Source organism: Anolis sagrei, chromosome 7, assembly GCF_037176765.1.
Source record: "Anolis sagrei isolate rAnoSag1 chromosome 7, rAnoSag1.mat, whole genome shotgun sequence".
NCBI classification, from domain to species: Eukaryota; Metazoa; Chordata; class Lepidosauria; order Squamata; family Dactyloidae; genus Anolis; species Anolis sagrei.
In genome coordinates, this window is record NC_090027.1 from 33372584 (window position 1) to 33396722 (window position 24139).

The 24139-nt window shown below is 44.7% G+C and overlaps 1 protein-coding gene across 1 annotated transcript; it reads right to left on the reverse strand.

Annotated features, from left to right (window-relative positions):
* Positions 1-11495: 11495 nt before the first annotated feature.
* Positions 11496-21217, reverse strand: LOC132782294 (transmembrane protein 45B-like). Its single transcript, XM_060786955.2, has 6 exons — positions 21131-21217; positions 19549-19759; positions 15427-15639; positions 13001-13185; positions 12657-12793; positions 11496-12033 (listed from the first exon to the last, which is right to left on the reverse strand). The coding sequence occupies exons 2-6, from the start codon at positions 19730-19732 to the stop codon at positions 11913-11915; spliced, it is 840 nt and encodes a 279-aa protein (XP_060642938.2). The 5' UTR covers positions 19733-19759; positions 21131-21217; the 3' UTR covers positions 11496-11912.
* Positions 21218-24139: the final 2922 nt, after the last annotated feature.

Here is a 24139-nt window from a genome sequence, read left to right on the forward strand (position 1 = left end):
GGCGTGAATCTCTCCCAGCTTTGTCCTCCAGGTTTCTCCGTGCAACACCAACCAAGAGCCGGAGGACGGGGAGGCGGGGTCGCAGTGGTCTATAGAGATACCATCCATCTAACCAGGAGCCCCATCCCGCAGACCACAAATTTTGAATGCGTCCACCTGAGGGTGGGTGACCGGGACAGAATAGGGATTCTGTTAGTGTACCGTCCACCTCGCTGCACTACAGTCTCCCTACCTGAGCTAGCGGGGGTGGTCTCGAGCCTGGTGGTGGAGTCCCAACGGCTTCTTGTGCTGGGGGACTTCAACATCCATGCCGAGGCGACCCTCACAGGAGCGGCTCAGGACTTCATGTCTGCCATGGCAACCATGGGGCTGTCCCAACAAATAACTGGCCCCACCCACTGTGCTGGACACACATTGGACTTGGTTTTCTGCCAGGGATGGGAGCAGGGTGGCGGTGTGGAGGAGTTGTCCATCTCTCCGTTGCCGTGGTCCGACCACTTCCTGATTAGATTTAGGCTCACTGCGCCCCCTAACCTCCGCAAGGGTGGAGGACCCATTAAGATGGTCCGCCCCAGGAGGCTAATGGATCCGAATGGATTCCTGACGGCTCTTGGGGAGTTTCCCGCCACCGCGGTAGGTGATCGTGTCGAGGCCTTGGTCGCTCTCTGGAATGGGGAGATGACCAGGGCTATTGACAAGATCGCTCCGGAACGTCCCCTCTCAAGTAACCGAGCTAAACCAGCTCCTTGGTTTACTGAGGAACTGGCAGCGATGAAGCGAAGGAAGAGGGTTCTAGAGAGCCTGTGGCGATCGGACCCAAGCGAGCCAAACCGAACACGGTTTGTGTCCTTCTTAAGGGCATATGCCGTGGCAATAAGAGCCGCAAAGAAAACTTTCTTTGAGGCCACTATTGCGTCTGCAAAAAACCGTCCGGCGGAGTTGTTCCGGGTTGTCAGAGGTCTTTTAACTCCCCCTACCTCAGGTGGGAGCCCTGACAACTCGGCAGCGCGCTGTGAAGCATTTGCTCGGTTCTTTGCAGACAAAGTCGCTTTGATCCGTTCTGGGCTGGACGCCACATTAGATGCAGCCTCCGTGGATGTGACACAAGCACCTGCTTGTCCGATTTTGTTGGATTCTTTTCAGTTTGTGAAACCCGAGGATGTGGACAAGATACTTGGAGGAATGAGACCCACCACGTCCATCCTAGACCCCTGCCCATCCTGGCTTCTGAAGGAGGCCAGAGGGGGATTGGCCGAGTGGGTAACGGTGGTGGTTAATGCCTCCCTTCGGGAAGGCAAGATTCCAGCGAGCCTAAAACAGGCTGTTATAAAGCCGCTGTTGAAGAAACCATCACTTGACCCCACTAAATTGGACAACTTTCGGCCTGTTTCCAATCTTCCCTTCTTGGGCAAAGTCATGGAAAGCGTGGTGGCCTCACAACTCCAGGTATTCTTGAGAGACACGGATTATCTGGATCCGGCACAGTCTGGTTTCAGACCGGGACATGGTACCGAGACGGTCTTGGTCGCCTTAGTGGATGATCTGCGCCGGGAGCTAGACAGGGGGAGTGTGTCCCTGTTGGTGCTCCTGGACCTCTCAGCGGCCTTCGATACCGTCGACCACGGTATTCTTCTGGGGCGCCTTGCAGAGATGGGTCTTGGGGGCACTGCTTTGCAGTGGCTCCGGTCATTTCTGGAGGGTCGTACTCAGATGGTGTTACTGGGGGACTCCTGTTCAACGCCGCAGCCGTTGACCTGTGGCGTTCCTCAGGGTTCCATCTTGTCCCCCTTGTTGTTTAACATCTACATGAAGCCGCTGGGTGAGATCATCCGGAGTTTCGGGGTGCGGTGTCACCTGTACGCAGATGACGTCCAACTCTGTCACTCCTTCCCACCTGCTACTAAGGAGGCCGTCGAAGTCCTGAACCGGTGCCTGGCCGCTGTAATGGTCTGGATGAGGGCGAACAAACTGAAACTAAATCCAGACAAGACAGAGGTACTCCTGGTCAGTCGCAAGGCCGAACAGGGTATAGGGTTACAGCCTGTGCTGGACGGGGTCGCACTCCCCTTGAAGGCGCAGGTTCGCAGCTTGGGTGTGACCCTGGACTCATCGCTGAGCCTGGAGCCCCAGGTTTCAGCGGTGACCAGGGGAGCATTTGCACAGCTTAGGCTCGTGCGCCAGCTGCGCCCGTATCTTGGGAAGTCTGACTTGGCCACGGTGGTACACGCTTTGGTCACATCCCGCCTCGACTACTGCAACGCTCTCTACGTGGGGCTGCCCTTGAAGACGGCCCGGAAGCTTCAGCTAGTCCAGCGCGCGGCAGCCATGTTGTTAACGGGAGCAGGACGCAGAGAGCATACAACGCCCCTGCTGTCCCAGCTCCACTGGCTGCCGATTTGCTACCGGGCCCAATTTAAGGTGCTGGTGTTATCCTACAAAGCCCTAAACGGTTCCGGCCCAAAATACCTTGCAGACCGCATCTCGGCCTACGAGCCCACGAGGGCCTTGAGATCATCCGGGGAGGCCCTTCTCTCGGTCCCGCCTGCCTCACAGGCACGTCTGGCGGGGACGAGGGAGCGGGCCTTCTCGGTGGTGGCCCCCCGGCTGTGGAACACCCTCCCTGCTGAAGTTAGACAGGCGCCCTCCTTGATGGCCTTTCGTAGGGGCCTGAAAACATGGCTCTTCGAGCAGGCCTTCAACTGAGTGTATCTTGGAATGACACTGGAATGAACTAGGACTACGAATTTCGGCTATGACCCCAGGACTTGACGAAGCGGATTTTTAGTATAGTATATGTTATGTTGTATTTGTCCGGTTTGTATTGTCGTGACTCACTGTATACTGTCTTTCTTTGTCGTTGTTCACCGCCCCGAGTCGCCTTCGGGCTGAGAGGGGCGGTCAATAAATGCAAGAAATAAATAAATAAATAAATAAATAAATATGTATATTTGAGTTTGATTTTCCATATTTTTTCCCATTCTGCTAGTGGAATTGATTGGCCTACGTCTCTTGACCAGTTTATCATGTTAGTCTTGATTTGTTCTGTTTCTGTAGCCCAAATTAGTAATTGATTATATATTTTTCTTATAATTTTTGTTTCGGTAGTCAGTATCTTGTCCCAGAAGGGTTTCTTTATTTCAAACCCTAATCTCATATCTTCTTTGTAATTTTCTACAATCTGAAGGTATTGAAACCAAGAGATTGAGGGATCTATCTGATTCAATTCCTCTCTTGGTTTTAAAGTTATGTCCTGCCCCCTGATGTTTAAGAGTTGATTATATGTTAACCAGATCTTCCTTGGTATTTCCCTCTTATGGTATGCCTCGTTAGGGGAGAACCATAATGGTGTTTTTTGGTACAATCTATTTTTGTATCTATTCCATGTGTTGGCTTTTTCAACAGTATTGTCGAAGGCTTTCATGGCTGGAATCACTAGGTTCTTGTGGGTTTTTTCGGGCTATAGGGCCATGTTCTAGAGGCATTTCTCCTGACGTTTCGCCTGCATCTATGGCAAGCATCCTCAGAGGTAGTGAGGTCTGTTGGAATTAGGACAATGGGTTTATATATCTGTGGAATGGCTGGGGTGGGGCAAAGAGCTCTTCTCTGCTGGAGCTAGTTGTGAATGTTTCAACTGACCACCTTCATTAGCATTTGAAGGCCTAGCTGAGCCTGGGAAAATATTTTGTTGAGAGGTGTTAAGATGTGCCTGGTTGTTTCCTCTCTGCTGTTTTGCTGTTGTAATTTTAGAGTTTTTTTAATACTGGTAGCCAGATTTTGTTCATTTTCATGGTCTCTTCCTTTCTGTTGAAATTGTCCACATGCTTGTGGATTTCAGTGGCTTCTCTGTGTAGTCTGACATGGTGGTGTTGGTGTGGTCCAGCATTTCTGTGTTCTCAAATAATATGCTGTGTCCAGGCTGGTTCATCAGGTGCTCTTTCAACAGTGGTTTTATCACAGCCTCTTAAGGCTCGCTGGCGTTCACCACCACCTTGACCCACTATGCCAACCCCCCTCTGGCTTTCTTTATCAGCCAGAATGGGCAGGGGTCCAGGATGCATGTGGTTGCCCTCGCCTCTCCATGAATCTTGTCAACGTCCTCAGGTTTCACAAATTGAAATGAATCCAATAAAACTGGACAAGTAGGAGCTATCGCTACATCTTCAGAGACTGCAGTAACTGTGGCGTCCAGGTCGGAGCGAATCAGAGAGACTTTATCTTCGAATAACTGAACAAATGCCTCACATTGAGCTGTCGAATTAGCATTTATATTTACTAATTTTAGAGTTTTTAAAAATTGTAGCCAGATTTTGTTCATTTTCATGGTTTCTTCCTTTTGGTTGAAATTGTTCACATGCTTCTTGTGGATTTCAGTGGCTTCTCTGTGTAGCCTGACATGGCGGTTGTGACAGTGGTCCAGCATTTCTGAGTTCTCCAATAATATGCCTTGCCCAGGTTGGTTCATCAAGTGCTCTGTTATGGCTAGGCTTGGGCGGTTTCGTTCGTTAATTTCGTAATTCGTTATTAATTCGTATTTAAATTAGCTTACGATCCAATATTGAGCCATGCAGGACTACTGTGAGGAGTAATTATAAAATCGAAACAATTTTTCCAATTTATTTCGTATTGTTTCGTAATTGGTTCAAAATTGTTTCGTAATCGTTTCATAATTGTTTCGTAATTATTTCCGTATGTCTGGTGCAAGTTTTATAGTTGTTGTTTGTTTTATCAGTGATAAAAAATAAATTATCACACCAACAGTCAACAACAGAGGGAGAGGGAAGCTTCAGAAGTTCCCCCTGTCCCATTTGGAGGGTTTTTTTAGCGTATTGCGCAATCGCGTCTGCCATTAACGAATCGATTCGTAATTTTACGAAATTTTGTATATTTCGAACTTTTTTAAAGGAAAATTTCGGAATTCTTTAAAAAAAACGAAACGCAAGGGCCCCCCTAAAAACGAAACGAGTTTAGAACCAAATTTTTCCATAGTTACCCAAGCCTAGTTATGGCTGGCTTCTCTAGTTGAAGCAGTCTGCAGTGCCTTTCATGTTCCTGTTTTCAGGTCCTTGATGAAACCCTTGATGTGAAAGAAATGATCTTCAATCCTGAGCTCATTGGGGGGCTGGCGGAAGAACTGGTATGTTTATGGCTTGCTATTTGAACCCATACATCCTTGCCTTGGTAACTGCAAAGACACTGGGAATGTCTTTGGGACAGAAGTTTAAGGAGGCTGATGAGGAAACACAACATACAAACTACAGACCCGCTAAGAAAATCCAACAAATGCTACGTATAGTAAAGGACAAGAGGGATCCTCTCACCTCTGCAGGAGCCTACCATACACCCTGCAGCTGAGGACAAGTCTACATAGGGACCACCAAACGCAGCAACATTGCCCAAACACGAATCAAGAAACAAGAAAGGCTCTGCAGACTAATTCAACCAGAGAAGTCATCCTCCTATTCCCCTCTCAACTAAGGATTTTCCCAGGCAGTAACAACCACACCTAAAAACTGTCAGGCCATCAAATGCTAATCAAGGTGTCTAATTGAAACATTCACACCTAGCTCCAACAGACAAGAGTACTTTCTCCCACCCCAGACTTTCCACAGATATGTAAACCCAATTTTCCTGGTTTCCAACAAACCTCACAATCTCTGAGGATGCTTGCCATAGATGCAGGCGAAACATCAGGAGAGAATGCTTCTAGAACAGGGGTCCTCAAACGTTTTAAACAGAGGGCCAGGTCACAGTCCCTCAAACTGTTGGAGGGCCGAATTATAATTTGAAAAAAAATGAATGAATTCCTATGCACACTGCACATATCTTATTTGTAGTGCAAACTACACTTTAAAACAATACAATAATTAAAATGAAGAACAATTTTAACAAATATAAACTTATTAGTATTTCAATGGGAAGTGCGGGCGTGCTTTTGGCTGATGAGATAGGATTGTTGTTGTTGTTGTTGTTGTTGTGTGCTTTCAAGTCATTTCAGACTTAGATTGATCCTGAGCGAGGGCTGGGTAAATGACCTTGGTGGGCTGGATCCGGCCCCCGAGCCTTAGTTTGAGGACCCCTGGTCTAGAACATGGCCATACAGCCTGAAAAACCTACAACAACCCAGCAAAGACAATGCCTCGACATAGAATAATAGAATCAAAGAGTTGGAAGAGACCTCATGGGCCATCCAGTCCAACCCCCTGCCAAGAAGCAGGAATATTGCATTCAAATCACCCCTGACAGATGGCCATCCAGCCTCTGTTTAAAAGCCTCCAAAGAAGGAGCCTCCATCACACTCCGGGGCAGAGAGTTCCACTGCTGAACGGCTCTCACAGTCAGGAAGTTCTTCCACATGTTCAGATGGAATCTCCTCTCTTGTAGTTTGAAGCCATTGTTTCTCGTCCTAGTCTCCAGGGAACCAGAAAACAAGATTGCTCCCTCCTCCCTGTGGCTTCCTCTCACATATTTATACATGGCTATCATATCTCCTCTCAGCCTTCTCTTCTTCAGGTTAAACATGCCCAGCTCCTTAAGCCGCTCCTCATAGGGATTGTTCTCCAGACCCTTGATCATTTTAGTCGCCCTCCTCTGGACACATTCCAGCTTGTCAATATCTCTCTTGAATTGTGGTGCCCAGAATTGGACACAATATTCCAGGTGTGGTCTAACCAAAGCGGAATAGAGGGGTAGCATGACTTCCCTCGATCTAGACACTATGCTCCTATTGATGCAGGCCAAACTCCCATTGGCTTTTTTTGCCGCCACATCACATTGTTGGCTCATGTTTAACTTGTTGTCCACAAGGACATGCGGAGCCTTCCCATTGAGTATATGAATACCTTTGCTGAGTCCTCCCCTTTCTTGACAACTTTGCTAGCTGTTTGGAGTAACACCTGTTTTTAATAACTATCAAGAACAAATTGGCACCGTAGGATTCTTAAAAATAATTTATGGCAACATATAATGGAAGGTAGGGCGGCCTATATATAAAGCTATTATTATAATGTATTGACTATGTTGACATCCTTGAGAATGGTTTATGTAATGGAGGCATCCAGGTGTGGCTGATCCTGAATTTGCACTGATGCTTTGCCATTCTGCTTTGACAGGTTGATACTTGGGATTGAAACTCAGCAGTAATGGATCATAATCTCTCGTTCTTGTGAATCAGAGATGAATTTTTAATGCAAAACCACAACCAATATTCCCCTTCCTGTTCAATTATCCCTTGGATAAAATTCTTTCCTAACTATTTTCAGGTCCTTGATGAAACCCTTGATGTGAAAGAAATGATCTTCAATCCTGAGCACATTGGTGGGCTGGTGGAAGAACTGGTATGTTTATGGCTTGCTATTTCAACCCATACTTGATACTGGGCTATTCCCACTAATTGCAAAGACACTGGGAATGTTGCAGAGACCAATACAGGCTAAGATGGGCCATAAAGAAGGCAATGTGGTACATGTGTCTGTGGAACTGACTTTTATCTTCTAAGACACCCTGAATTCCAATCTTAGGGAAAAGATGTGCGAAAAGAAAAGAGTGGAATGCAATAAAATAAGCTGGTTAAATTGTAATGACAGAGACCAGGCTGATATCGTAATTGGGTGCATTCCCTGTTTGTTGCAGGAGTTGTCCAAAGAAAGGCACTCCCAATGCTTGGTCACTGGGGAGTATTTCCAGGTCTTGCCTTGCCTTCTCTGCCTCGAAGGAAAGCGACAGTTCCCTCCGTGACGATTTCAGCTTCAGTAGCAGTGCTCTCATTGGCACTGCATGTTGAACCCGGTGGAGGATGGAGTTTTTCTAGCGAGAGAGAATGTGAACCAAGATCCTGGCATGGCTGCACTCGGCTTGGTGGTGCTCTCTGTCATCGAGAGGCCAGAGAAGGATGCTGAACATTAAGAAATCATTTGTGTGCTCTTCTACATCTGAGAGCAACATTTCCTCTACAATATGCATGAAGACTGTAGATAGGGAGGAAGACAACTGCCCTTCACCTTCCTCTCTCCCCTTCCCCTTCCCCTTCCCCTTCCCCTTCCCCCTTCCCCCTTCCCCCTTCCCCCTTCCTTCCTTCCTTCCTTCCTTCCTTCCTTCCTTCCTTCCCTCCCTCCCTCCCTCCCTCCCTCCCTCCTTCCTTCCCTCCCTCCTTCCTTCCTTCCTTCCTTCCTTGTGGCCACTGCACTATTTGTGCTCCAACCTTCTGCCAGTTATGAAATGTCAGAAGACTTTGCCCTTAAGCATCCGCACGAGACTTGCAGGGCGAGAAAGTTGGCATTGTGCAAGGAGTTATTCATGTCCTCTATATGCTTGAGGAATGCAAGTAAAATGCCAAGCATAGTGGATGGAATGCACTTTCTCACCTACGGGCTGAGAAAGGCAGTATATAAATAATATATATAATTTATGGTAGGGTTGTATACTCTCACCCAAGCTATTCAATTTATATGCAGAACACATCATGCAATGTGCGGGGCTTGACAAATGCAAAGCTGGGATTAAAACTGCTAGAAGAAACATTAACAACCTTAGATATGCAGATGATACCACTTTGATGGCATGAATTCAGGTTTTGCAAACAAAAGATGAAAACTATAGTAGAGGTGAATAAGATCTTGATAAAGATACCCTGTAATATTTGAATACCTAAAATACATCTGTCAAATTCAAGACCCATGGGCCTAATGTGTCATTTTATCTGGTCCTCCAGATACTGGACTACAACTCCTGTATTCCTCATCTTTAGACATCATGACTAGAGCTGATGAGAATTGTGATATAGTGACACCTGGAAGGCTGCAGTTTCTTCTGTTAAATCAGAAGAGTGAGGTTTGGATTAAGATTGTGATAATCCAAACCTCAGGGATTGTGATCAGGGATTGTAATCAGGGATTGTAATCCCTGATTATAAAATGTCCTTTAACTTTTCCCCAACCCCAGAGCCACAAGTGCTTGTTGGGTTGCAATTCCTATTCTCCCCAGTCTGCATGGTGGATAATCAAAAGTGATGGAAGTTGTTGTTCAAAAATACTTGGGCAACCAAACTGAGTAAAACTAAAGACACTGACCACTATGTAAATTTTTTTTTTAGTTGCGTCTCTGTATCCATGGATTCTCTGTCCATTGGTTCAACTTACCTTTGAAGCCAACAATAAGTGTGACAGCGCGTCAGGCCCCACTTGTATGTGAATGTACAGTTGAATTGTTTGGCTATCTATTGCTTTCTATCAGTGTTGTTTGCATCTGTTTAATTGTTTGGCTCCTCACCTTCCTGGGGAGGAGGGCAGGGCTTTCTTTTCATTCTACCATCAAAACATCTCAGCAGATGGATGTGAGAAGGGCTTAGCTCCAAAGGCCCTCAGTTAAGTCATCTTTCTTCACCAATTCTTAAGTTTGTACGCTTAAGATTCATTCTTCATATCCAGCTCACCTGGACGACGTTGTGGAATCTTAAGCGTCTTCAAACCAGTCCCTTAGCATCAAGAGGAAGACTTTGTGCCTTCAACTCTGCCTTTGTGACTAAATGGGATTTTGCATTTTTCCTATCACAGAATGCACAGTGGGTGAGGCTACAGTTAGCAATAATGACCCTAAACAGAATTTGTCGAGAGAAAGCAGACCACAGACTTTTCTTATAGCAGGTTATCTTCTTATGGCACCGCTCTGGGTGTTGTCATCAGGAGCAACGTATTTTAAACAAACATAGAATGGGGCTCCCTTTGGTATGATGGTGATTCTTCTAAGACATATTCTAAGACACAAGATAGAGGTCCCCCTGATCACTCGCAAGACCGAACAGGGCATAGGGTTATAGCCTGTGCTTGACAGGGTTACACTCCCCTTGAAGACACAGGTTTGCAGCTTGGGGGTGATCCTAGACTCTTCGCTGAACCTGGAACCCCAGGTCTTGGCGGTGGCTAGGGGAACTTTTGCACAACTAAAACTTGTGTACCAGTTGCACCCATGCCTTGGGAAGTCTGACTTGGCCACAGTGGTCCACGCTCGTGTTATATCCTGAGTAGACTGCAACACACTCTATGGTGGTCGCATTTGAAGACTGAGAAGAAGCTCCAACTAGTCCAATGGCCGGCAGCCAGGTTGCTCACTACAGTGAAATACAGAAATGCTGGACCACTCTCACAACCACCATGTCAGACTACACAGAGAAGCCATTGAAATACACAAGCATGTGGACAATTTCAACAGAAAGGAGGAAACCATGAAAATGAACAAAATTTGGCTACCAGTATTAAAAAAAACTCTAAAATTACAACAGCAAAACAACAGACAGGAAACAAACAAGGACATCTAATCACCTCTCAACAAAAGTTTGCTCGAGGCACTGTCAGGCAATTATATGCTAATCAAGGTGGCCAGTTGAAACATTCACACCTAGCTCTAGCAGACAAGAGTCCTTTGTCTCACTCTGGTCATTCCACAGATATATAAACCCCTTTTCCTAGTTCCAACAGACCTCACTAACTCTGAGGATGCTTGCCATAGATGCAGGCGAAACATCAGGAGAGAATGCCTCTAGACCATGGCCATATAGCCCGAAAAAACTACAACAACCCAGCAGTTATTTATTTATCATTTCGGGAGTAAACCAAGCAGTTGTATTGCATTCTTTTTTAACAAACAAACAAACAAACAAACAAAACACAAAGTTTGCAAGCTTGGTTGTTGATTAAATGTCCTTTGACCAGTAGCTGGCCACTTGGAGTGTCTCTGGTGTTACTATAAGGAGGTCCTCCATTGTGCATGTGGCAGGGCTCAGGTTGCATTGCAGCAGGTGGTCAGTGTTTTGCTCTTCTCCATACTCACATGTCATGGATTCCACTTTGTAGCCCCATTTCTTAAGATTGGCTCTGCATCTTGTGGTGCCAGAGTGCAGCCTGTTCAGCACCTTCCAAGTTGCCCAGTCTTCTGTGTGCCCAGGGGGGAGTCTCTCATTTGGTATCAGCCATTGATCGAGGTTCTGGGTTTGAGCCTGCCACTTTTGGACTCTCGCTTGCTGAGGTGTTCCAGCGTGTGTCTCTGTAGATCTTAGAAAACTATTTCTTGATTTAAGTCGTTGACGTGCTGGCTGATACCCAAACAGGGGGTGGGTCGGAGATGTCACTGCCTTGGTCCTTTCACTGTTGGTTGCTACTCCCCGGCAGATGTCAGGTGGTGCAATACTGGCTAAACAGTGTAATTTCTCCAGTGGTGTAGGGCGCAGACACCCCGTGATAATGCGGCATGTCTCATTAAGAGCCACATCTAATGTTTTAGCGTGGTGAGATGTGTTCCACACTGGGCATGCATACTCAGCAGCAGAGTAGCATAGCGCAAGGGCAGATGTCTTCACTGTGTCTAGTTGTGATCCCCAGGTTGTGCCAGTCAGCTTTTGTATGATATTGTTTCTAGTGCCCACTTTTTGCTTGATATTCAGGAAGTGCTTCTTGTCGGTCAGAGGCCAGTCCAGAGTGACTCCCAGGTATTTGGGTGTGCTGCAATGCAAAGCAGCAGTGAAAGGGAGATTTCCATCACTTTCACCTTTCCTCACTGCATATGCCATCGAAATGGTTATTTTGGAAAAAATATCAAACTGGGCCCATCCTTAATTGTTTATTTATTTTTAAAATGTAGTTTAAATTGTTTGTTTTAATACTTGTATATATTTAATTATATTTTAATATTTACCTTTCATATGTTTCTAAGTGTGAGCTGCTTTGGTCCCAATACTGAGGGAAAATGTGGGTTGAAAATGAATATAATCATCCTTCATTTATTCTTTCATTCATTCATTCATTTATGGTATTTTTACCCTGCTCTATCTCAACCCCGAAGGGGACTCAGAGTGGCTATGTATTATTTATCTCTTCCCATTGTTTAGTCAAAAAACTATATTAAACTAAGGGAAGGAAAGATCTTCATTCTTCATCAGATCCATTCAAAAGAGCAGTGTAGGTCTTTGTGTCTGCTTGGTTGAACTTCTGAATTTCCATTGCCTCTCCTCCATTCCCTCTCCTTCTATTCAGCATCCAAAGAACCCTACAGAAACCAAAACAGAATATTAGATGGTCAAATAGAGACTCAATGGCCGATGGGTACATTAATACCTTCTGCCATCCGCCCTTCAACCCAGGTGACTGTTATTGGAATAATTACTATGGCCAGTAGTATCTCATGCACTGGTGCTCTGACACTTCCATAGATATAACTCAAGATATTGCTCCAAAAAGTCCTAAATCCTCCTTCACTCAATCAGTGTCCTTCAAATGCATGGTGCTAAACCCCACATCACCCCTGGCCTACATCCTTTTCTAACCTGTGCCAAACGAACCCCATTTTCATCATTTGCCACCTGGCTTACTATGAACGTGACTGCTTTCCAAGGGTGAAAGGACAGGCCTTTAGTCCCAAGGTCTTACAATCTGGAACGGTCTTCCAAAAGGTCAAACCACATTAAAAAGGGAAGGGAATGGCATCAGGGCAAATGCAGGATTCATCAAGAGGACCATTTCAGCTTCTTTGTATTGGGCTCAACCATGGTCAAGAAGAGATGGTGTCCTCCTGTTAGGCAGGACCCAAATCTGAGTGCCCTGGAAGAGCTCTTTCTATGAGCCCATGACTTTTGAGATTCTGAGAAACCTTGAAAAAGCTCCATTACATACCAGTAGATAATGCCATAGGTAAAGGCGAGGAAGATCATGACACTCCCATAATGCCAAGAGTAGCACAGGGTTGTAAATACGTAGATTTCTGGGTCACTCTGGTCCCATCTCGAGGGTCCGAACAGTATGAATGCAAGCTGGATGAATGAACCAAAGGAGAGAATGAAAAGAAGCATCTTACTTTGTGCCTATTAAAACTGCCCCATCACTTCTCAATGGCTCAAGTGATGATCTTCTTGTTGCCACTTGTATTGAGAAAGACCTGGGCATATTGGAGGCGTTTTTCATGGTGTGACTCATTGTCAATCATGATACTTATCTTCATCTGTATGATCAGAACTGACCTGCCAAAACCAAGTTCCCTGGGTTATGAACATGGAAGTCCTGAAGAGTTCCAGGATTGGGTTGTTTCTGTGCCACACCTCAAACAAACTGCAAACAGCCCCGCTGCATATGGGAATTAACAGGATGTGATGGCTGTATTTATCCAGAGCAGACATCCGGTTTGCATGGGTATAGATGAGCATACCTAGTAAAGGCACACAAAAGTACAATTCATTAATTGTTGAGTGGTTAAAAGTCTACTGGGTTCTTTATCATTCAGCTGGGTGGAAAGTGCACTGATTATGATGTATAATTGATTGTTTTAATTGTTTTTAATTGCTGTTTATATATGTTTTATCTTATTGTTTGTGTTGGCATCGAATTGTGCCTTTTGTAAGCCGCCCTGAGTCCCCCCCCCCCCTTGGGGGTTGAGAAGGGCGGGGTAGAAATGCACGAAATAAAATACTAAATAAATAAATAAATAAGTGAAGTTACTAATGCATTGAATGCAATATGATTGCAAGAAAGTCTGAAAGTGAGCTCAGTGACAAAGCAAGCCCTTGACATGCTAAAGGTCCCAGGTCTGCAAGAAAATCTATGAACCATCCCATTCTGCAAACCTAGAGAGTTGTCTCTGCCAATACAGCAGAAGAGATTGAGTGAGGTGGACCAATGATCTGACTTCATATAAGTCAACTTCTTTTGGCGCTATGTCTCAAATTACATACATAGCAATATACAACATGGCTTTTAGAATAATAGAATCATAGAGTTGGAAAAGACCTCGTGGGCCACCCAGTCCAAAGCACTGCTGACAGATAGTCATCCAGCCTCTGTTTAGAAGCCTCCAAAGAAGGAGCCTCCACCACACTCCAGGGCAGAGAGTTCCACTGCTGAACAGCTCTCACAGTCAGGAGACTTCCTAAAGTTCCTAATGTTCAGATGGAATCTCCTTACTTGTAGTTTGATGTTAATGTTCCACATCCTAGTCTCCAGGGCAGCAGAAAACAAGTTTGCTCCCTCCTCCCTATGACTTCCCCTCACATATTCATAAATGGCCCTCATCATGTCTCCTCTCAGCCTTCTCTTCTTCAGGCTAAACATGCCCAGCTATTTCAGCTGCTCCTCATAGGGCTTGTTATCCAGACCCTTGATCATTGTAGTCACCCTCCTCTGGACACATTCCAGCTTGTCATCATATCCCTTCAATTGTGATGCCCAGAATTGGACACAGTATTCCAGGTGTGGTCTAACCAAGGCAGAATAGACGGGTAGCATGACTTCCCTGGATCTAGACACTAGACTCCTATTGATACAGGCCAAAATCCCATTGGTTTTTTTTGCCGGCGCATCACATTGTTAGCTCATGTTTAACTTGTTGTCCACAAGGACCCCAAGATCTTTTCCACACGTACTGCTCTCGAGCCATGCATTCCCCATTCTGTTTCTTTCAATCTCATTTTTTTCTGCCTAAGTGGAGTATCTTGCATTTGTCACTGCTGAAGTTCATTTTGTTAGTTTTGGCCAATCATCTCTCTAATCTGTTAAGATTGTTTTGAATTCTGCTCCTGTCTTCTGGATTATTGGCTATCCCTCCCAATTTGGCCCTGTCTACAAACTTGATGATCATGCCTTCTAACCCTTCATCTAAGTAATTAATAAAGATTTTGAACAGGACCGGGCCCAGGATGGAACCCTGCGGCACTCCGCTCGTCACTTCTTTCAGTCGTCGCTTATCACTTCTTCCAATCTAATTCCAAATTAAAGAACCCACAAAACAAGCAAGATCCAATATAGTCCTACGCTGGCCCTTGACCAAAAGAATTCCATATGTAACTCACAGACCTTGGTTGGACTACTATTAGTTGCAACTTAAGAACTGCTGATTCCATCAGGATTGAAGTATAGCAACTATTCTCTGAAAAGGATTGACATAATCGCCTCTGCTACTCACGGTTCCAATAATACTAACATTTAGGTTTAGGGTGACTTTGATAAGCATGCTGTTGTGTGCCTTCAAGGTATATCTGACATATGATGGCCCTAAGATAATCTGAACACAGGCAGAATGTGTTGAAAGTGGGCAAGATCTTCCTTTGAGATGGCTAGAGAGTGACCTGCCTAAGATCACCTTATAAAGTTTCTGTGGCTATGGAGGAATTTGAACACAGGGGTCCCGGTGTCTTAGTCAACCCTCAAACCATTCTCTAGTCTATGGGTTTTGTAACAGAAGCTGAAATAATGAAGGCAAAATAAGAGCAGGGCAACCTGTTTTTGCAAACTTCCTTTTCAAAGCTAAGAATATGCATATATGAAATGAAACAGCCAGGTAAGGTAAACCTTGCATAAGCAAGCACAAATATTCTGTACCTTCTAGAGAACATTAGATGCCTTCTTCCAAAACCCACTGAGGCAAGCTCAGTCTTCCCACGAAACGCACACTTACTTTCATTGAAAAGTGCCAGAGAGAACATGAAATGATCGAGTCCCACGGGGATCTGGAACTTGCATCGAGTGAGGAAGCCCACCACTCCAGCCATGGCAAAGAACATGTACATTGTCGAATGTTGCCAAACATTAAGGGCTGCCCACTGGTGGGTGGTTTCATTGTAAAGATTGAAGAAGGGACCTCCAGGCACACACTGCTCCAGTACAGCACCTACGGATCAAGCAGGACAGAACATGTACATGGAACTTAAACTTGATACTTCTGCTACATGTAAAAGCATAGGTGTAAACTTTGCTTTATATACTTTAATTATTGGGATTAGGGTAGTTGGATGGCTATGCATTTTTAGTTTAAGTATTAGATTCAGGGGAGCCCCCAGTGACACAGTGGATTAAACCACTGAGCTGCTGAACTTGTTGACCAAAAGGTCGCAGGTTCCAATCCGGGGAGCGGGGTGAGCTTCTGCTATTAGCCCCAGCTCCTGCCAACCTAGTGTCGTTGAGGGCACCCCAGGCCCCTGTCTTCAAGCTGGTGTGACCAGCAGCAGGGGGTTCCACAGTTCCTGGATGCAAAATTGGGCCAAACTGATGAAATGTGCCCCAACAGCAAGCTCAACCAGGGACTCTACACAGTCGTGTGCTCTCTCCTTTCACTTCCCTGCTAAGCCCCAACTATGTAACAAATCCCCCAATAAAGGTTACTGAAATTGCAACTTTTAACTCTCTAGCTTGTTACTTTGTGTCCTTTCCTTGGCTGAAACTATCTAAATGCATGAAACTAACCTTTTCCAGGCCACGGGAGACTGTGGGCCTGCCTGGAATGCCTTCCAGGCCGAATCTGTGCTCCTCCAAACCGTGGATACGGAAACCCCCAGGGGCCCCGTATCCTCGAGATGGCGGATCACATCCATTTTGGTGGCATATTTTTCATAGCTTAATTCTAACACTATCTGCTATCTCACTTTTTACATCTCGGGCCTCAATGCTCGGGGAATAATCTTTTAAGTTTTAAGAATATAATTTCAAGAAACAACTGACTGTCAAAAGACCGGCCTCACAGCTGCTGCGCTGCTGCTGCCTTTTGCCGTTCCATCGCCTCTGCCAAGCCCCTGTCCTGGAGACTCGGTGTGGTTACCCCATGAGGCTTCGGAGAAGAGCCTGGCCTCGAGGTCCCAGTCCTTGGATGGAGTTGTAGTTTCCCAAGGACCAGCTTGATCTTGGCGCTGCAGGAATCTGTTCCTTGGCTCAGTGGAAATCACCAAGCTCCTTTTGTGACTGTTGGACTTTCTACACAACATTTTTGGCTCTGATGAACTCATTTTCACATATGAATTTCCCCCGTATGAACTATGGACACATGTTTTTCTGAAATTATTATTTTAATCAATTTCTCTGGTGGGTGGGGGGTGGGAGGGGTGCTTGATATGAATTTCTTGTGATTCCTATATTTCCCCATGTATTCTTCCCTCATTTTTGCCCTGGCTCCAAACCCACTGCCCCCTTCCCCTCCCTTCGGGGAAACTCATCAAGGAAGCTGCCAGCTGTGTTGAAAGGGCAATCAGCAATCACAAAAAGAACCCTTATCTTGATACTTGTGCATGGAACTATAGACTTGAGGGTCTTTGTTTGGTCTCGGAGTTGGGCTGTCAAACAAAGAATCTCATTTGGCATCTTTGATCACATCACACTGGGGGGCGGAAGACCCCCGAAAAGTCTTTTTCCCCAAAACTGTTTTTTTCCTTTCAAAACTTGCCACAACAAACATTCACCCCAGTCTCTTCATTGTGACATATCTGATGGCGACAGGAAAACTCGGATAAAGCAATCAACGCTTATCACAGATCCATCTAAAGACAATAGACTGGGCATCCTTCGCAGTCTGGTGTCTCGGACTCAGGACCCCCAAGGCTCATTGACCCATTGTTTCTTCTTCATCCCGCCGAGCCCCCTCCCAGCTGTTATTGCGTCAGCCAATCACTGTCGAGCCAGGCGGAGGGCGGAGGGCAGGAATTTTGAAACATCTGAGCTTGTTTTTCCTATAAAAATGTCTCTGATCTCTGTAACCACATGCTCTGTAGGTGAATGATTGCTACATTGCATCCTTTTCAGCTGAATCGCTAATAAAACACCTTGGTGCCGCTTCTTCAACTTTGATGAGATTTTTTTTTGAATTTTTAAGGAAATAAAAATTGCTGAAATCAGGCTTCTCCTAGCTCGCCAAAGTAGCAATCCCTCTTTGGTGGGGTCTTAGGGTCCCTCCTCCTCGGGAAGACCTTCCTAAAGTTCCTATCGACTTCACTAGCAGTTAAAAACATGCAAATGTGAGTAGCTCAATAGGTACCGCTCTGGCAGGAAGGTAACAGCACTTCATGCAGTCATGCTGGAGGTGCCTACAGACAACGCCGGCTCTTTGGCTTAGAAATGGAGATAAGCACCAACCCGTAGAGTTGGACATGACTGGACTAAATGTCAGGGAAAAAGCTTTACCTTACCTTTACCGTACTCAGGCAAGCCTTTGCTCTGAGTACGCTCCTTTGATGATGAAAAATCCAAGAACCAGTCTCTGAGAAAGTTACTCCTAGATAAGAGAAGGAGTTTACTTGGTCTATTACCTCGCCATCTAATCACCACCTGTGGCATTGTTAAAGGAAATATTCACTAAACTTTGCGTGTGATCAAAAGTTCTTACTCTAAAACTGAACTCAGAGTGGCACTTTCCTTTTGCTCAGCCAGTAAGGTGACTTTATCTCCTTGGCTTCCAGAGTTTGACTGGGTAAAAACAATCTGAAGGTTTTGGGCTAACTAATAAGGGGATATGGCAGCAGGCCCCAACAATAACATAGGAAGGAATGTAGGGGAGGGTGACATAGGAAGGCAGAGAACTAGGCATTGGTCTAAGCCAGTGGTTCTCAACCTTCCTAATGCCATGACCCCTTAATACAGCGCCTCACGTTGTAGTGACCCCCAACCATAAAATTATTATTATTGCTACTTCTTGATTGTAATTGTGTTACTGTTATGAATCATAATGTAAATATCTGAAATGCAGGTTGTATTTTCATTCACTGGACCAAATTTGGCACAAATACCCAATCAACAGTGCTCCATGCTGTCATGTCAGCCACATGACCTTGGAGGTGTCTATGGACAACATTGGCTCTTCGGCCTAGAAATTGAGCACCAACTCCCAGAGTTGGACATAACTGGACTTAATGTCAGGGGAAAACGTTTACCTTACCTTGCCCAATATGCCCAAATTTGAACACTGGTGGAGTTGGAGGGAGAATTGATTATGTCATTTGGGAGTTGTAGTTGCTGGGATTTATAGTTCACCTACAATCAAAGAGCATTTTGAACTCCACCAATGATGGAATTGGACCAAACTTGGCACAGAGAACTCGCACGACCAATGAAAAATACTGGAAGGGTTTGGTGAGCACTGACCTTGAGTTTTGGAGTTTATTTTATTTATTTATTTATTTACTGCGCTTATAAACCACAATTCTCAGCCCAAGAGCGACTCATTGCGGTTGTAGTTCACCTGCATCCAGAAAGCATTGCAGACCTAAACAATGATGGATCTGGACCAAACTTGGCACGGATACTCAATATGCCCCAATGTGGTGGAGTTTGGGGAAAACAGACCTCGGCATTTGGGAGCTACTGGGATGTATAGCTCCCTTGCCATCAAAGAGCTCGGAAGGGTGCGCGGGGGGCGAGCAGACAGGCTGCGCTCATGGCAAGGCCGTGAGCGCAGCCCTCCGCCTCGCCTCCCGCGCCCTTCCAAACTCGGAAAGGTGCAGGGGGCAGGGAGAAAGGCTGCACTCATGGCACGAGGGGCAGGCAGTCCTACCTTGCCCAAATGGCAAGGGTCGGCAGCCATTTTGGCGGGGCCGGGGCCAACCAAGGCAGCTTCGCGACCCCCCGAAAACGGCCCAACGACCCCCCTGGGGGTCGCGATCCCCAGGTTGAGAACCGCTGGTCTAAGCTGAAGGCTTCTATTATAATGTTTGACATAAAAACATATGCTTGTTTTAGTTGTTCATAAGTGCCTTTGCAATAGTTTTTTTTCTGTTTGCACCGGTGCTACACAAAGACAAAAACAGCATGTCATATTTACCTAAGAAGCCGACGATGGCCATGCCTCCCCATTCCACAAGTTCAAACCAATGCATGAACTTTTCAATCTGTAGAGAATAATTTGATTTCTGGCCAAGGAACCTCAAGGGGTGTTTGATGGCCCACGCAAATCCATATACCAGGAAGGATAATCCTGTCACTTTATGTCCTATGAAAAAACCCATTACTGTGGTATGGGAATGGTTAAATACCTAGACGGAAGAAGAAACAAAAATTAAAGCAGTGGTTCCAAACTGAGAAAGGCATAATCTTTCCAGTGGTTCAAGACCTCGTCAGACCAGATTTCAGAGAAAACAGGAAGGTGCTAAGTTTACTGGTTACAACAATGGGTAATACATGCAGATCATAAAGATAACGTCAAAAAGCATCTACGCCTCTCCCAGTTATTGCTGCAATGGTTAGCTGGGTAAAACTAGGCATTGTCCCATTCTTGATGAAGAGGCAACTTTTTCCCAGTTGAGACAAAGAAAGAGGAAACTAGTCATGGATTTTACCATACTTCACCACTGTTCTAATTCGTAGTTCTCTGTCGCCCAACTTTCCCATAGCTTTTGACATGTCCCAGTTTCTCTCTCCCCTTCATTCATGCTTATTTCAATTCTCCAAATTAGATTAAAAATGCAAAATATCATTTATCCTCAGTCAGCTGGTGCAGTAGGTTAAACCGCTGAGCTGCTGAACTTGCTGACTGAAAGGCTGATGGTTCGAATCTGGAGAGCGGAGTGAACTCCCCCTGTTAGCTCCAGCTTCTGACAACCTAGCAGTTCAAAAAACATGCAAATGTGAGTAGATCAATAGGTACCGCTTTGGCAGGAAGGTAACAGTGCTCCATGCAGTCATGCCAGCCATATGACCTTGCAGGTGTCTACAGACAACGCCGGCTCTTCGGCTTAGAAATGCAGATCAGCACCAACCCCCATAGTCAGATACGACTAGACTTAATGTCAGGGGAAAACCTTTACCTTTACCTTTACCTTTACCTTTACCTAACAGAGAAAAGGGAAGAATAAATTTCCCCTTCCCACTAGACTTAGGCAAAATTAAACTGTTGAAGCCTCTCCTAACCTTGTGTTCTTTTCCTTTACTAACATTTGAATTTTGAGCTGATGTTGCTTTGCCATGCATGTCTTGGCTATGCTTTGTGAAAGGCTAGAGGTGAGCAAAGTCACCGGAAAATCTCCATAGAGTTCCGATATATGGAGAAACATAGCAAGTAGTATGGAATATCTTCCATCTCTCCCATGACACACATACAGAGCAATAAACTCAGAATGTGCTTCAATCATCCAACCAGAAATAATGTATGTAGTTTGAAAACATTATTCTGTAAATGAGGTTCTTGAGAGGCAAAGATTCCCATTTTGTAAACATGGAACATTCCCATGGTTTTATTTCAGTGGGACAAATTTGAAGTTTTGGTGAAATCTAAATACAGATTATTACCTATCTTGGCTAAGTATTTACCTTGGATGATGGGAGTTCCCATCAGGATGTTCTTGGCATCAAAACCCACTGTCCAACCCACTTTCCTTCTATGGAAAAAAGATGGTGCCCTTCCTTACCTGCCCAAGGATTCAAGGTGCATTGCCGTGAACTGTCTCTGTGCTTTCTCTAGATGAATGGTAAACCACTGTTTGCCACTCTTGAGAAGTGACTGTGCTTCCAATGGAGTTCCAAAAATATAAGGAAGAAATACCTAGTAATTTGCTTACTGAAGGAATAGCGTGTTAATTATATTCATGAAAATGCCGTGAGATTAAAAAAAAAAAAATCATATGAACCCAGATCCTGCACTTCATGGATCCACCCAACTGAATGTGCAAGCTTGCTTTCAAAAGCTTCCTAGTGGCATATCTGGCAAATAGTAACCATGCAACTTATAGGTAACACAATTCAAATATTACATAGGTTTTCAGCCCTTCAGCCAAGATGTAGTCTCGGTTACTCTTATGCTACAATCCTTAACAACATCCACCATCTTCAGCAGAACACAACAGAACTTACCTGGGTAATGGTCATCCTGAACATTTCCAGGACTGGGATGTGTCTGAAGCACACCTCAAGCAAACGGCAAACTGCACCACTCCGGATGTGTTCTGCGGTGATCTGGAAGAGCATCCCTGGTAAAGACAAATATGAATACTGTATATTAACTGTTGAGAAGTTACAAGTCTGCTGTTTGTTCAATAATAATGGATATGAATTAATATGAGATTTTCATATGCGGACTAATGTGTTCTGGAATAGAATTTGGCAATTTTGTAATATCCTTCTTGACCTAAAGTCCTGATATAACATTAGAACAGTGGTCCTCAACCTTCCTAATGCCGCGACCCCTTAAGACAGCGCCTCACGTTGTGGTGACCCCCAACCATAAAACTATTATTATTGCTACTTCCTAATTGTAATTGTGGTACTGTTATTAATCATAATGCAAATATCTGAAATGCAGGATGTATTTTCATTCACTGGACCAAATTTGGCACAAATACCCAACAACAGCGCTCCATGCCGTCATGTCAGCCAAATGACCTTGGAGGGATCTATGGACAACACCGGCTCTTTGGCCTAGAAATTGAGCACCAACTTCCAGAGTTGGACACAACTGGACAGGACACCCAAAGATTTCCAGGGAAGCAGTCCTAAAGCTTTGAGGAATTTTGGAGGGTGAACAGTTTGGAAGACCAAAGAACTCCAAGTCCTTACTGGTAGGTCCACTCGGTGCTTTGAGATGTAGTTCGACCCAGTAGCAGAGCCCACATCAGTAAGAGTCAGGATTAGAGTCAGCCTGGGAGAAGTTAAAAAGGGGATTTTCTTTTAAAGTAAAGAAGAAGTTATTGAAGACAGTTGCCTGTCCTTCGTGGGCAAGTTTAGGAAGCCACTAGTTGCATAAAGCCTGGAATCAGTTGTTTAACTTTACTGGAGACAAGAGAAGTTTCTGTTTGATTGTTCATTAATAAAGAACTTTGTTATACTTCAAAAGCCATCTAAAGATCATTTGTGGTGGAAAACCTCTGAGAACTTCTCTTTGGCCCCCCTGGCTTCCCACTGGGCAAAGGTTGCACATCCTGTTCCAAAGGAAATTCTTTACAGGCCCAGCGCACAACAGAATATCTATCTATCTATCTATCTATCTATCTATCTATCTATCTATCTATCTATCTCCAGATCATAATAATCCATATTATTTTATTTGAATTGGATTATAAGAGTCTACACTGCCACATAATCCCATTCAAAACAGATAATCTGGATTTAGAAACTAGATTATATGGCAGTGCAGATGGAGCCTCAGAAGACCTTTTCATCAGCTGCCCCTGGACTGAGAAATGACCTCTGGCAGAGATTCAGCAGCAAAACATACTGTATTTTAAATAATATTAAAGACCTGTGTGTTCTAACTCGAAACATAAGTGGCTTTATGTTTTGAGTTTCTATTTTAAGGTGGGTAACAAATATATTACAGTAAACTCTCAGTTAAATGGCACTAGGGGGATTGATAGATGTTGGATAAATATAGCATCTGGCTGCTTGAGGGTTTCTATTAAAAAATAAGCCCAACTAATCTTATACCCTATACCACAGCAACCCATAAACTCCATATTGTCTTGGTATTGATATTGAAATGCAGTAATTAAAAGCAAATTAAGACAGACTTAACTCCATGTAGCACAGCTTTGTGGCTGTAGAGTGTAATTTGTAGTTAAATGGCAGTTAAGAATTTATTTAAATTTGATTTTTAGTTAAAAGTATTTTTTCCTATTTTTTTGCTTTTTGCTCGAGAGTTGCGGTTTTTTGTGTTCTGGTTAACTGAAAGTCAACGTTATTGTTATTATCTGAAACACAACAAGAGTACACAGTAAACAAGATCATTTTGCTGGCTGTTGTATTGGATCTAAGCATGAGGGGAATACACCAACGCAGTCATATTTATAGTAAATTCAAATTTGCAGAGCTCAAACTCCCCGTCCCGGCTTCCCTGTTGTTCCCTGCTGTGATTGGGTGATGGGCGGACACCTGGGAGGCGGCCCTCCCGCCCCCCGGTGCCTCTGGACCAATCAGGAAGCTCCAGTGGTCCGTAGGATCCAATGGGGAGACCTCTGCCACCTGGTGGCGACAGCCAATCAGGAGAGATGGAGGCGGGATGATGGAACACAAAGGAATTTGGGAAGGAATCTTTAAACAAAGGAATGCCATGTGCTCTCTGAGACAAAGAGTCAACATGTGTCCTGATCCTTCCTGGCTGTGAGACAGAAGAACAATGATGGCAGCCTGAGGTTAATGCTAAGTAAACAAAAGCAGAGGGGAAGATTTCCCCTTATCTTACAAAAACTTTTGTCAAGCAATGCTTTACTCTAGTGGACCATCTTCCGAGGCTACAGATAAGAGTCTCCTTCTTTTATCCATGCAAATGTGTCTTTGGCGGGAGGTTTCAGTCTTTTGTTTCTGAAGGCCAGGGGGTTCCCTTACATATTTCTTTGGAGGGAGAAGGGGCAAAGGATCAAGAATACAAGGAAACATAAAAACCATATAGAAATTATACACAGGGAAATCATATGCACCTATCTTGC